Below are 15,115 nucleotides of genomic sequence, written 5' to 3' on the forward strand. Positions count from 1 at the left end.
AACAACATTCGAATGCAAGGGTGGAAATCGGTATGCTCTCATGTTGGATTCCTTTTGAATTTTGCTCATAGACTCTGGCGTCGAAAGAGACTGTAAGGGGTTAAAGAAGCTGTTTCATAGTCATTGTTTCCACTTCAAAAGGAAGAACCAACGCAGCAAGAGATCCTCCGAAAGCCCTCGTTTTTATTAGTGGCTTTCGAAGAAGCGTGTTTATTCAATATGCGACGCTGACGGTTGCAACACGTTAACGGGAGGCATTCAACAAATGTTGGTAATTAGCAAATGACTGTGTTTCCTGTCAGATTGCGCGTATTCAGAACTGTGAACGGGCACAACAGAGAGCGCGAACTCTCCTACTACACGCTGGCGTATTCTACAAGTATTGAGGCACAGATGAGAAAAAAAACTGTTTCAATGATGCACAAGGAAACATAACTGGTTTATTTATTTATTTATTTATTGTTTTACATCTGTTTGTGCCATGGAGCATCAAGACAAATTAAAGCAGACACTGAATTTGCTGGGAATTTTTTCCCCCCCCACATTTGTCTGTAAAGCATGTTCATTTATCTTTGTTCAGTGTTAAATGCCAATGGATTTTTTTTTTTTTTTTTTTTTTTTGGCATTGTCACATTTTTGTGTTTAAAACTAGAATATGATTTAAAGTTTAAACATTAGTGATAGCAAATTACTTTATCCAAATAGACCTAAAATGATTAACACAAAAAGAGGCATCCTGCCTTCTGCTTCCCTTTGGTCACAGTAGTAAACTTTAAGAAACTGAAAAACGCGACTTAATTGGCAGCCTTAAGAATCCTGACTTTTCCCAAAGTTACAATCAGAGAGAAATGAGAGGGAGAGAGAGAGTCAGCAATTAATCCCCAAGAGTGGACCTTATGGTCAGCAAAAACACGAGCGGCAGTAAAGCAGATATGAAGATAAATGGTTTATCATCAAATCTTCAGAGACCAGCTCAGCAAGAAGTCAACCGGAAGGTTTCTATTTTTCACCTGGACGTCAGAGTCGAACAAAAAAAAAAAAAAAAGGCAATATCAAGGCTGTTTATAGAAGGAGATGGAGCAGACTAAAATCAGAGAGGATACTAAAAATCTTTCTGAGTGCACACTGGAGAGTAAATGTGCGTAATTCATTGCTGAGCAGTGCTGACCCTCAGCTCTAAATATTGCTATCTGCTCTTTTTCAGCGCTTCACTTAGAATGCAAATACATGCAAGAGGCACCTATTAAGTGCAGCAGGTATGAGCATTTTGCCTCTGATTACAGATGGGAGAATATAAATATGGTTTTCTACCACTAATAAGGCAAGTAAAGAACTGCCAAAGGGGGAAAAGTTATCTGGGCAGCGAGCTCTAAGTCCTAAGATTAGACACAGAGGGTGCACTCAAAACTGCAAGAACATCACCTTGCTGCGCCAGGGAGACCCATACTCAACAATCAGAGGACTGCAAAAGTTGTAACATGCAAACTGTGAGAAATGGGGGCACAATTTGTCCATTTGCTCTAAAATGCTGCCTTGGTAAAAAACAACAACAACAAAAAAAACAATAGTGAAACTTAGCAACTATTAAAGGGTTGAAAATGTTTATTTTTATTTTTTATTTATTCCTTCAAAATTCAGAAGTTTGCATAAACTAAGATTACTTTACCTTTAAACAGCTCAGATGGTGAAGCTTCTTATTTAATTGAAGGCACACAAGGGAATGCATATTCAGGTGACACTCTAAATGTGCAGCATCGTTTTTAGCCATTATGGGGAAATCTAAAGAAGTGAGCCAAGACATTGGGGAAAAGAAAAACTATGGAACTTCAAAATTCTGTTTAATACCTGTGTCCCTTTTTCCGATTGCTGATGGATGCTCAGATATAGTTACAATAAATCATTGAAACATAACATATAATGTATATTATTTTGTTTTTGATCATTATTTATAATAATACAGCAGTAATATAATTTACTTTCATGGTAAAGAAAAAAAAAAGCAGCCTAATTAAATTTGTTTCTCATTTACCTGGGATACATTCAAAATAAGGATCTGGCCGTGCGTTGGCACAGAGATTTCATCCTAAACTTTGAAAGTGATGAAATATTGATATGGTACACATGAGGATTTGACGTAAGTGAAGCAGAATACTGCAGTGCCAGGCATTGCATGTTTTATTGAAGCATCCAATGTAGCACTCAGGCAAAGTGAGAAAGAAAATTGGGAGGAAAAGAAGACCCTCAAGATAGCGAGCGTTTAAAAACCCAGAAAACTGCAATGGGCCAGTGGGGATGCAGGTCCGTCTCTAAACTGCCTGATTTAATGAGGCATCAACAATCAATATAGGCAGCACACAAGAAAAATGAGCCCCACATACAGGTAAACATTAGATCTATGTCCAGATGTTGGCCAAAATGTGCTAAAAGGATGTATTCAGCTGTTCCTCCTTGAAAATATCAGTGTCGTTGTTCAGTGGTTTCAAAAAGATGAATTATACTAAGGGTCGTTGCTACAATTTTTAAAAAGTTTTACTCCAAGGCAAATGATGCTAAATGAGTTTTGTCACAAAATTCAACAAAAATAAAACTTAGGATGTCCCTTGCACTTCCTGGCAAGTTAAAAAGTCTTAAGGGACATAACTTTTATTTAAAAAAAAAAAAAAAAATGTTTTTTACAAATTTGTTAAAAACCATCACTACGTCATGACAGTATAATATGAGATAAACAATTTTTGAAAACAATCTATAGTACTGCTGTTTTCTACAGGAATACAACACCTGGTCAGAAACAACCAATCAGAGCAAGGAGCGGGGTCTTAACGCTGTCAATCACGCTCATGTATGCACTGCTCACGCCCTTCCCCTTTTTTCTGCTGTGCTACAGCTGGTTCATTATTGTTTCCCCATCCTCCCTCTGTCCTTACTTTGAGTATCTTCTCTCCTCTTCTCTCCGCTGGTGATATTTTGCCAATATATGAATATTTATTTGACATTCACGTGAAAATGCATATAAAATACAGCAAATAAAAATATTTCAGCCACAATGTTTCTATGCACATTTAGCTTAATATTCATTTTATTATTTAGTTTCATTGCAATTCTAATATATTTGGTTATTTAATGTATTTTAACCAATTTTGGAATTTTGGTACTCAGCTTGCAGCTGAGTTTATTTCCGGTTATCCACAGATTCATTAGTAATAAATATAGGTTATCAGGTTTGAATTTTAATACTGTGAGACCCGAGTTTCAGGTGTATTCAAAGGTGCGTCACCTGGTATATGATAATTGTTGCCCCAAAAATAAGAGCAAAAGCAGCCCTGCCCCTGGTAGGCGTACTTTGTTTTTCTGTTGAAATGTAGCAGCCCTGCCTAAAGTTTGCGCCCAGGTTCGCAGAACTGTTTGGATGACGGTGCTCTCAGAAACAGCTTAAACAAAATAAAAATATCTCCACGGAGGGGAAACATAATTTTCTTTAATTGGATTAATGGTTTAAAGTCTCACTATAATGGATAAAATGAAGAAACATGGCTTGCTTGGTACAGGCTCCTAATTATGAAATTAATTTTTGCCTATTTTTCTTGGAGTAACAGACAAATAATGACACTACAGCCAAAAATCATACTTTTATTTCCATGCCCTTGTTGTCTACTACTTGCCAATTAAGCTATATTTTAAACTCCATTGGCCTTCTAAAACACTTTCACAAGAATAACGATTTTATTTGCATCCAGAGGCGAACTCAGGCCTTCGTGAAGATAATGGAATATGAGTTTATTTTAGTCGAGCCTGGAACTTCGTTAGGTACGACCACTAATTGAAACTATTTTTATGACTGAATGATTAACCTTCTTTTTCTTTATTTTCTTTAATGGCTGTTCTCAGCTATATATTCTGTAGATAACGTCTGCCAGCTTTCTGTTTTGATGTGGTAAGGATGAGCTTATTAAGTGTAGCTGATTTAATCACCACGGAAAACGAAAATCACAATTTTCGTATAAACCAAGGCTAGGGTAAGCAATTTAATAGAAATATCAAGTTTAAAACTTGATTACGACAAAATAGGAGAAAAACAGGGGAGATCCACTTATATCACCTTCTGGCACATGGTTCAGACAGGCTATTCATTTTTTCTTTCTCTCCTTAAAACAACAACATTATTCTGGCTTGAAGCTGTCATAATCTCTTAAAACTGTATCTGATGCCAAAGTAGGGAAAACGAGTCTCTCTACTAAAAAGATATGTTCATATTTACTAATTAATGTACTATGAATTTACTAATTGCGCTGAATTCATGAAATACAAACAAAGAGGACATTTGAGATGTACTCGTTGATCAATCAGATTCTGTTCTAATGTTATTTTGGCAATCTAAAAGTTGGGTTGCATCGAAGAGATGCAATTAAATAAGTGTAAGTGCAATTAAATAAGTAATAATTTATTTTTTTGTTTTGTGTACTAACCCAGTGTTCAGTTGGTTTACCATTACCCTGCTTATCAGTCTAGATCAGGAAGAATTTTAGCTTTGCCATTCTTGGTGGGACTTCCAGCACATTCTCAGCAAAATGTTCCGGTACAATTAAAAGCACATGCTTACGTGTGTGCTTAACCTGCCAGTATCCAGGTACTAAGTTCTGGACTGTTTCATGGGCCTGTTTGCCCAGCCTGCATGTTGGGTCTGTGCTGCTGTGATTATTGATTTTGCCCAATCCCTTGGTACAGTCTTATCTAGTCATTTGTAGAACTTCACAATGTCCGCCACTTCCCGTATCTGCAGATGATACGGGCAATGCAAAGGCTTTTCTCTCCTTGATTATGCCTCCTGCTCTTCATCTTACACGCTAGGTTTCTGCTTCCTAAGAAACCTTAGCAGTTCATCCTTAGGGACCTTCTTCCTGATTTCATACTGGATGCATTCACACTCTGCAACGCGTTTGTCCATATCATTAAATTTCCAATAAATTCCGAAGGAATTTGCAGTTGTAAAGCAGCGACAGCAGAAAATAGCTTGCACTGTGTTGTTGGGGTGGGGGAAGAAAATGTAGAAAGATCAAAGACATTAATTGTTTTTGCAAGGTTCTGTGAAACTCCTATCTTGCCAGCCATTAGCATGCAACTCTGGTTTCACCAAATCACTTGGCGCAATGTGCTGCGACAGCCACACAATGTGTATTTTGGGAAAAGGCTGGCCTCAATTTGTTGGTGTCAGTATTTGTATTGATAGCAAAGAAGACCTTACTGGGTAAAGTGCTCTGGAGAACAAATTGCTCCAAACAGTGTGTTCTTTAAAGCAAAGGAGTGCCACTGCTGCTCTCAGAGGTATCATTCTCAAACAAACTAATAAAAACTAAGAGTGGAGCAAACACACATACACGTCTAAGGACACCTCAAACTAGGCATGTCTTGAACCTTCTATGTAGACTGGTATTACCGCTGAGAAAAAAAAAATGAAGACAGACACAAAAATACCCAACTTTTATCACCTTTCCTTGTTGATATTTTCCCTCTTAAGAGACCTGTACAAGATAGCGAGCAAAGAGCAATATGAAGAGAAGCAGACTGAAGGTAACGGCAAGCAGGAGAAATGTAAAACGTTCTGCGACATTCAGTTCAAAATGCAGGCTCTTCAATTATGCTCTCTCTTACAAGCGCAAGCTTCCTCCGTCCTTATCTACGCTCGATAACCTTTGCGAGGTTTACAACAAATTAAATGATTTATTTGGAAAGAGGCAGTTTCCCTCCCTGGTACGTTCAGAGCAGATTCAAAGACACGGGGAGCCACAACTCCAGGGGTCAAAAGTTTTGCAAAACGTAAGAATTAAAGGTTTTTAATTTGCCAAGTGTGCAGTCTTGATGCCGCGCTGAACTAATACCCGCAAATGTCAATATGAGAAGCTGGTGTAAATGAATAGCAAAATTCAAAAGTAGGTAATTAACTCAACAGATCTAGTTCAAGCGTGTGCCAAAATGCCCTCTAAGCCAGTTTTCAAATATTAGCTGTGTATGCAACAGCATTTGGAAACTGTAAGTAAAAATATATATTAAAAAGTCAAGCCAATGTTTTAAAATGTCGCAAAAGGAGAGAAGCCTGAAGCTCACTTAAAGTTTGTGCATTAAAGTTTGAACAATGAAGTTCGACCCAAGCATTTTATTCATCTTCTGACGGATCCTTTCCAGCACAATGATGCTTAAAATGTCTCAAGCTGGCCTTTCAATCATGACACTTAGCGTGATGTACTAGACTTCAATCCACCACAGCAAGTTTAAGATGTGACAGAATGGGAGACTTGCATTGTAGATATGCAGCCTACATGTATGCAACAATTACCACACACTGAGTATTTTTTTATATATATCTTGTTGGAAAGTTACCTCAATCCCAATTGTTCACCAAAACCTAGTTTGCATGTTAAAGGCAGGTGACCCAAACATTTTGTGTCTGTTTTCTAAAGCAGTAATATAAAAAAAATGCTGAACTTTACTGTGTAAAGCCTAAAAACAACAAGTTTTATAATAGGTAGGTCTCACAGAAGTGTATTATTTGTGACGGGATGTATCGACTGTACAGTGTGGCACACACACACATTGTGTGTGTTCACATATACAACAAACCCCTACCTGAACCAGATTCCAGCCCTCCAAAGACTCTGCAATAATGGAGGTCACAGATGGGCACACACCTCCGAAGATCATCAGATGTTTGGGACCGTAGCATATGGCGTCAAAAAAGGCCCTCAGTCCTTTAGCGTTGTCACACTGCAGACACAGACAGATATAGTGGGGAGTGAAAGTAGGGGTTGGAGGAGTTAGAGGAACACAAGGAGGGGGGAAGATAAAAGAAAGATTTTGATTAGACTTTATGACAATAACAGTAATTCAATTCAAACTGTGATAAAATGTAACTTTAGTTTTCGCAGTGAGGCGCATTCAATTCAGATCGGAGTCTGATCTGAATCATGTCGCCTCGGTGATTCGTCTCTCACATGGATCAAAAAGTATTCATCACAAATGTTGCGCCTTGCAACAATATTTGAGTGTTGAAAACAAAAAGCAATGAGGAAAAGTAAAACTGATTTTATTTTTAATCATCCTGATTTCGGTGGACTAACTGCCGTGTTAAGTTTGCTTTTGCTTACATCTCAGCCAAGAGGGTGAGACATAAGCATATGCTGATCCATTTAGTTCCAAAATGATAAAAAATAAAAAAATTAGAATCCTGTAATAGAATATAAACACAGCCAACTCATTAATGATAAATGTTGTGCATAGGCATGCAAATAGTGTAGAGCAACATAAATGCTAAGATTTGCTTTAAGCACTTCTGTGTGCGTGCGTGCGTGTGTGTACACCAGTAAAACAATCTAGCTCACAGGCTTTAAATTCAACCCTCCACTGTTTCGGTGCTACATAATGCAGCCATTTCATGTTACTATGGCAACCAGAAGAAGGAGTGTGAGGGGAAGAACATTCGGAGGAGGAATGTGAAAAGATTGCGTAGTTACTACTGATTGCAACATAATTGTTTGCTAACTGTTATTGCTGTTGTTCTAAGACATCCACAGTTTACCATGATACACCAATCAGCACGAAACACTTTTCCTGCTCATTTTTTTCCAATTGACCACTTAATTCAGGATGTGTTCATAAATTAATGCACACAATTAATTGTGTTTGTTTTGTGTTTCTACCTTAATAGCTATTAGCCGTGACTGGATAAAAAAAAAAAAAAAAAAAAAAAACACTAACCAACAGTGCCGCTCATTGTTGGAGGTCTGAAAACCGATAATTGATTGTTTTGAAGAGTGTTTTATGACACACAAAAGCAGCGCTCAAGTGTATGCTAGTGGGTTTTATTGGTATATTTATATTTTGTAAAATTTTGAAAACTAGCATAATGTGCTTCTTTCTTTTTCTCCAACAAAAACCTGCATGTGTGGATACAATCAGTTTTTTTTTTTTTTTAAACGTGAGCAGGAAAACAGATGAGACAATTTAAATACAATCAGATGCTTACTACATCAAGCTGTTGAACACCAATGACACAAGGATCGCAAATGTTTTCTGGAGGAGAATTTCAGAAATATTCATTTCTGAAATTCAGAAATGAATATAAAACAAATCAGCTCCAGCTGCTAACAGAATTATTCAGTTATTAAATTCAATTGGTTTATATCTAACTAACTTAACTGTGAGCTTGTTCATGTACTAAATGTGTCTTCTTGGAATTTTAGGACACAGTAGCGTAAAATTGTGTCATCTTGAGGTAGAATGAAGGAAAATAGCCAGCCTGCCTACCTACCTAACGGTTTGGTGTCTTCACCAATGTTCTTAAAAAAGAAAAAAAAGAAAAAAAAAAAGAACTCAAGACGCCTACATAAAACAGTCGTAATTTTTAAATTAAACATTAAATTACACACAGATGAACTGTCACGCCACACTTTTCAGAGTTGAATTTGTATGTACTTAATTAAAAAACAACTCTGTGCACATACGCACATAAGAACTCTTCCATATTGCATTCACCTCCTCATTCTCAGATTGACGCTTAGCCGTCATTTCAAGCTTTTGTGAGGTTGAATGTATTTTTCATCATGGTACATGCACATAGATGCTTTTTTTTTTTTTTTCCTTTCTGAATCCCAGCAGAGCAAAGCATGCACTAGTGCCGGTCAAAAATAGACTTGATTGCACATGTGCCTCAGGTGAAATGAGAGAGAGAAGATGTGATTAGGCACAGTGGGTAGTCCTTATCGTGGCCACGCAGCTGAATGAAACAGTAGGCTATTAAAGAAGATATCCCATTAGCACATGCTTATTCTTCAATTTTTTATTTTTTTTCCTCCAGCTGGCTGGGAAAAGGTGGGCTGGTATTGAGGGATTGTGACTCAATTGGTTACCATGCAACAAAGAAGTAAGTGTGGGCAGCTAAACTTGTCAAAGTGAACACAATAAGTCTCAGTGATGTAGGTTTAAGCCAATTTACTTACAACGTAACAATGGGATGTAGGTGGCAAAATGTTTTATGCTATTATGTTTTTATCCAGTCACTGACTCAACAATAATTTCACGATTATGTAAAATGTAGTAAAGGAGACGTAAGAAAAGTAGCATCGTATCCCAGTAATAATGTCCAACCGTCCAAACAACTACGGACTTTCTTAAGGACCCTCTTTACGAAGTGCTGCATTTTGTTCCCGTTTTGCTTCATTCATCCCCGTCTACATTTGCCCACAAAACTTGCACACAAGCACACAATCTGTTGTGACTGCTCATAAAGCCTTGACCGCTGTGTTGTCATGCCAACGGTGTGACTATTCACACTTTGAGCAGCAGATGAGCCAGGATGCCGCAGCAGGCCCGTTGCAGCGACTGCTATATTTAGTCTCTCATTAGGTAGCATAACCACTCCAACTATGATCAATAGTTATTCAGCTGTAGAGATCCTGTAGAGGTCTGAACAGACAGAATTCAAACAGAAAACCTCGAGGTGAAAGAAGCTGAGAAGGAAATAAGATAAAAGTATAAAGAGGAGCAAAGACACTCAAAGTAATGACAGAGGAAGGATAGGGAAACAAAAAAGAAAGACACGAGTAAGGATGTTGGATCACAAGCCACAATTATCAGCATGCTCTCTACTACAGTCATAAAGTATTTTATAATTCAGAGGCTAGCAAGATGCAATGCACAATTGAATTTATGTGCAAGTCAGCAGGAAAATCACGTGGCAAGCGAGTAACGAAAGGCAAAGAAAATGGTAAAAGTAAATTTGTGTGCGTAGCGTTATTCACACACAAGACACTTCAAGGTGCTTTTCGTGAAAATAAGGGAGCCGACTATCGCCGACATCTGATTACGTTAAATGGTGGAATGTTACCTTTCAAAACTTTGCCACTGCAGAGTAAAATGTATTCAGCTTGATAATAATATGATGCAGATTATCTGTTCATATTTAAACAGAGTGAAAAGAAAATGCAATTAAATGTCATTATTAGTTTAAAACTTGATGGGTAAAAACAGATTATGATAGGATTGTTTTGACACCATTAGTAAAAAATGACAAATAATAAAGAAGTCTAGCACGACCTCTGATCCATTCATAACTATATAAATAACCAATTGGGGCACCACCTGATCACCAGGAAAACAATAACCAATCAGTCTTGATAACCAATCAGAAGTAGGCCAACGCTGACATTAGTTTGAATGGAATCTGAATCTGAAATGCTTAGTCTGGCATTTCAGATACTCCTTTTTTTTTTTTAGATCCAAGTTTTTATTAAAGTTCTGCACTTAACTTCTTTGAGCAAGCATTCTGATTTCTCAAAACAACTAAATTTAATACAATTTGAATAATCTTTTCCAGTGAATGCCATAAATATATTTAGATTGCATTTTTAGTGTCGACATATATTAAGCCGTATTTTCCTAAGTGTAAAAACAAAATTGCATGAAGAAAGAAAAAAATGAGCAAAAAATGAGCAAAAAAAAAAAAAAAATGCCACTTAATTGCAAAGCTGCAAGAAATCCAACAACACTTTGTTTCTATCCCTCCCCTCGTCTGAAATGTAATTCCTGGCATTTGGAGGCCATTTGGAGCAAATCAATGGGGTTAACGCCCGTAGTAATCTGTTTGACTGGTTGTGAGATGGCAAAGGAAAGGGAATGTGGTTATGCTGAGGGGAGTGACGGTAGATGAACCTGAAAATGGAAACTCGAGTCAGCAACACTGTAATGTTGATCCATAAACTAAGAAATGAACTTCAAGCGACCAAGAACTTAAAGTCAAAAAGAAAAACTTTTCCCATCTTTATTTTTGTACAGATCTTGTGCCCCAGTCTGACATTTCACTTGTGCTTCTCTCCTCCTGAAAGCTGAAAGCACTTGAGTGCCATGACAACTTACCAAAGATTTTTATTTATTTTTTTTCAGATACTCCTGACTACAATTTATTAGCAGCGACCTTTAGAAGAGCCTAGTGAGATAAACACCAATTGATCATTATATGATAACAATTGCCTTTTTTTTTGTTCTGATAGTAAATCACAATAAGTTGGAAGAAATAGAAAATAAATCATAAGCGTCCTAGGAATGCAGTTGCAAAGAAACAGTTTATCTGTTGTACGTGATAAATTGCTTGCATTAAATATTTTTTTTAATCTCATAAAAAGAATATGCTTAGAGGTCTGCATGCGTGATTGCTTCAGTGTTCCAGGTTATTCTTCTGAAAAATAAGAGTACAGTGTGAAAACCTATGAATAAATCAATCTTTCACGTCTTTGCAACATGCGAGTACTTCTGCACGTACTCAAGTACCCAAACTCCTCTTTGGACTTTGCCTTTTCAGTCAACAAGACTAAATGGAAGTTGAAAGACAAAACTGATTTTTTTTAAAACACATACAAAATAAAACAGATCGCAAAACTTTTACAATTATAATCATAGAAAATAAAATTATTTTTGCATTATTATTATTACTTTTCTTCTTCTTTTTTTTATCATTAACTCAACCTGATGCTCCAAACCTTATGTCATGCATTCAGTCAGCTGACCGTCTCAACATGGTTAACAAAATTTAGCTGCAAACGCTAGGAGACAAAATGCCGTCTGCTTGTTTGGAGTCAAATCCTCTAATGTAGCAACGCTGCACGGCAGCATTAGTCAGCGGGGACCACCGGAGTGTCGATACGAGTACTGTAGGTGGGCATGCGCATTTTTTCGTGTGTCTGGTATTGTCGTAAAAACAACGGCTGATCAGAGCACCGGCAGCCTGCTAACCATGATGAAATGCCTTGTTAACGCTGCAAAAAAGAGGCAGCTGCACCTGTCCCTCACCTAATGACCAATTACTGTCCCCAAATCAGCAACCTGAGGCCCGGCATTATGCATACATGAGAGAGAAACGCTGAGAGACCGACGCGACAAAGAGAAAGCGAGACCAGGTTGAGAAACCTGGTGTCTCTATGCCTCTGCTGCGATGTTGTCAGAGGCAGAACGCCACACGCTGTATTTATTCATGACAACAGCACAGATGATCACAACGAGCAACATTTGCAGGGGGGGGGAGGGAAGATGCACAGCATGTACTTTCAAACTGGCAACTGTTAGCAAGCATATTCTGGGGGTGCGGGGAGGTGACTAGGGGTTATGACCCCCGATAATCTGATCCAGTCAACATAGCCCCCGCCAATAAAAGCACATATAATAATAATTCTGATATGTTGCATGGTCGATTTTATTAATTTTCAGCTAATTTCTTCCATGTTTAATCATGTGGTAATGTAACCTCTCTCTCCCTGTAGAAAACTTTGTTTCACCAGCTTTCTATACCAAGCAGCGGCGTTCACCACTCGCTTTGCTCCTAAAGCCGTCGCTGGTGAGAGTGGATGTAGTTTTAAAAGATGCATAAAAGCAGTAAGAATATTTTTTTCACTGCTATACACCTTGTAAAAAAAAAAAGAGGAAACATCAAAATGAGGTAAATGTAAATACGTTGTTAAGTTAGCTGATGATTCGTTGACTCTATGAATTATACATTCTACTGTGGATTTCACAGGAGGGGAAAACCAGACCGAATCCAGCAATCACTGAAACATATGTTTGGTCTTATAAAGCCTCAGAGAGTCAGCAGAAGGCAGCCAATAGGTCAGATCTGAGGAAGATTATCCATTTCTCAATGTACAAAACCCCAGTTAATCCTCCAAACTCTGCAACGGCAGTCAATGCTCGTTACCGCTGCAAGGGAAGGAGAGAACAAAGAGCTCTCAAGCACGTGAGGCAGACATTAGTGGAGAGGAAATGTTTATCGTATACCCCTGTACAGGCAACGCAGTCACAATAACTTCTAAAATAAAACCTGCTCGATTTCACACACAAGATCCTTGTCAAAACTCCACTTCTGCCAAACGTGTCGTCAGCAGTAGTAAGCGCTCTCATCTTCTACCATCAGTACGCATAAGATTGTAAAGACGTTACAGCTATTTGTTCCCCACCAATGAAGCCAGAGACAATCGAGTGCTCCACTGAGGTGTAAACACATGGCCATCCTCGCCTTTTCTCTTCTCTCTCTAAATGACCAGGAAGGCTTGTCTGGCACGAAATTCACCGCGTTAAGGAAACATTGAAGGAGCACTCATCAAATCCTTCAGTAAGATACTTGTTAAAAAAAAAAAAAAAAGAAAAAGTGAAAAGAAGAGGAGGGTAGTAGCGGAGCCGAGCATGAAGCAAGTAAGCTCCTTGCGACAATATTTAGACAAAACACCCCAGAGAATCTAAGTATACACATTGATTGAGCGAGTGTGAATGAAGTAAAAATGGAGGAGTGAAGGGACTTTGTTTTTTGTTTTTTTTTCCCGCCGTTTTGTTTTCAATCTGACTTATTCACGTCTCATGCCCGCCATACGGAGAAAAGAAAAACCTAAGGGGCTGGTTATTTGTTCGGGGACAGACTGGCATTTAAAAAACGACATTGCGACAGACTGACCGGGCTGTCCAAGCTGATAGCTGATTGCCCTCCGTCTCTTCTTCTCTCTGTGCAGTCTGGCTCTCTTGTTATTGCACTCAGTCTATCTCTCGCTTCATGAAGAACTCAGATGGCCACCAGGATAACCATGATGGCATGTTGGAACCCTCTCGGCTGGTGACAAATGTCTCTTGCTCTTCGCTTTTTCTGCTGCTCCCACGTACAATATTGCTCCCCGGAACTCGTCCCGTATCCTCAGAAAGCACAGTTTCACTCGACAAAACATACACTCCTCACTCAAAATGCAGTCTTTGACAAATGCACAAATAATAATGCTTCCATCAGCTCGGTCACAGAGCGGGGGATAAGCTCACGTTGGCTGGTGGTCCTGAAATCCCAGGAAACATATTACACCTTTATTAACAATCTGTGCAGTGCAGAAAGCAGATGCTGTATTAAGCCTATTACAGAGTGTTATGCTTTTGACAAGGCCTCACAACAGCTGGGACATGTTGTGCTTCCCAGCAAGAGGGACGGACCAAAACGATGGGTCCCTAAAAGTTGTGCCTTTGGAGAGCACTGTAGCAGGTCATTTAGCAAAAGAAAAAAGCACATAGCTTTTTTTAGTTATCATTTCTCCCAAATTAAATTTCAGAGCAAATTTGCTAAGACGGAAAGATTTACTTTGTTACAGGGATTTCTTTTTTTTTTTTTTTTTTTTTTTTTTTACATTTTACATCCCTATGGTGTTTTTAATCTTGGTGTATTTTAGAAGTAATAAATGAACTGAGCAAGTGCAAATTTCTGAAAGGCTTTTGGTGGAATTGAATTTGTGCCAATAGAACAGGAAACAAAGTTTTCATAGGATGTAGACTGAATAAAAAAAAAACAAAAAAAAACATAAAACCTTGAAGTAAACATTTAAAATAAAATGTTTTAACACCAATGAGCAAAAAAAAAAAAAAGAAAAGATAATAAACCAAACACTTTAAGCTTTCATCATCTGTCACTTGCTTCATTTGAGTTGCTTAAAGCAGTTTAAAAATGCATTACCTTGATTACAACATACACGGTGACTCTTAGCCACTTCTCCTATGTGAATAATAAATGGCAGCTCATTTTTTGGTGGTTATAATATGTTGTTGCTTATAGCTGCAAAGGGTAAATGGAAATTGGCTAAAATCTACTATGCTAGTTCAAATCTAATCTATGTTCCAATCTGTTTCCTGATATCATTTGGGTTTCCTTGTACTGGTTTGGTAATATTCATATTTATGCTTCCACCAGTGTAAAATTTAGAGTAAATCCTAAATGTTTTCTTTCCCCCCCTCCTCCCATATTCTAAAGCAAGCAAGTTTTCTATCAAATGTTGTAGCTCTTGCTCTCCACCTTTTTCGCCGCCAACAAGACAAACTGACTCAGAAAGCACAGATCCAAAGTGTTTGGCAGCCATGGCAGTTTCAAAAGAAGCTTGTAAAGTAATCAGCATGCAGCAAACTGTGCTACTTGCTGTTGCTACATTCCATACAGTGGACTTTCAAAGACATACTAAACCAGAAAAAAAAAAAAAAAAAAAAAAAAAACAAGAAAAGAAAAATCGATGGTAGCTTTCAAACTCAAGAATCAATACTTTTATCTTTGTGGAAAAAAAAAAAA

The 15,115-nt window shown here is 37.9% G+C and overlaps 1 protein-coding gene across 2 annotated transcripts in view; it reads right to left on the reverse strand.

Moving 5' to 3' along the window:
• gabbr2 (gamma-aminobutyric acid (GABA) B receptor, 2) overlaps positions 1–15,115 on the reverse strand; it is a 180,199-nt gene that overhangs the window by 111,994 nt on the left and 53,090 nt on the right. For both annotated transcript variants that reach the window (XM_088010203.1, XM_088010204.1), the window contains exon 2: positions 6,619–6,756. In XM_088010203.1, the coding sequence (XP_087866329.1) occupies positions 6,619–6,693 (75 nt within the window). In that variant the 5' untranslated portion in view covers positions 6,694–6,756. The remainder of the gene's footprint in view (positions 1–6,618; positions 6,757–15,115) is intronic.

This window comes from Poecilia mexicana, unplaced genomic scaffold, assembly GCF_051168715.1.
Source record: "Poecilia mexicana isolate PSO_F unplaced genomic scaffold, ASM5116871v1 scaffold_11, whole genome shotgun sequence".
NCBI classification, from domain to species: Eukaryota; Metazoa; Chordata; class Actinopteri; order Cyprinodontiformes; family Poeciliidae; genus Poecilia; species Poecilia mexicana.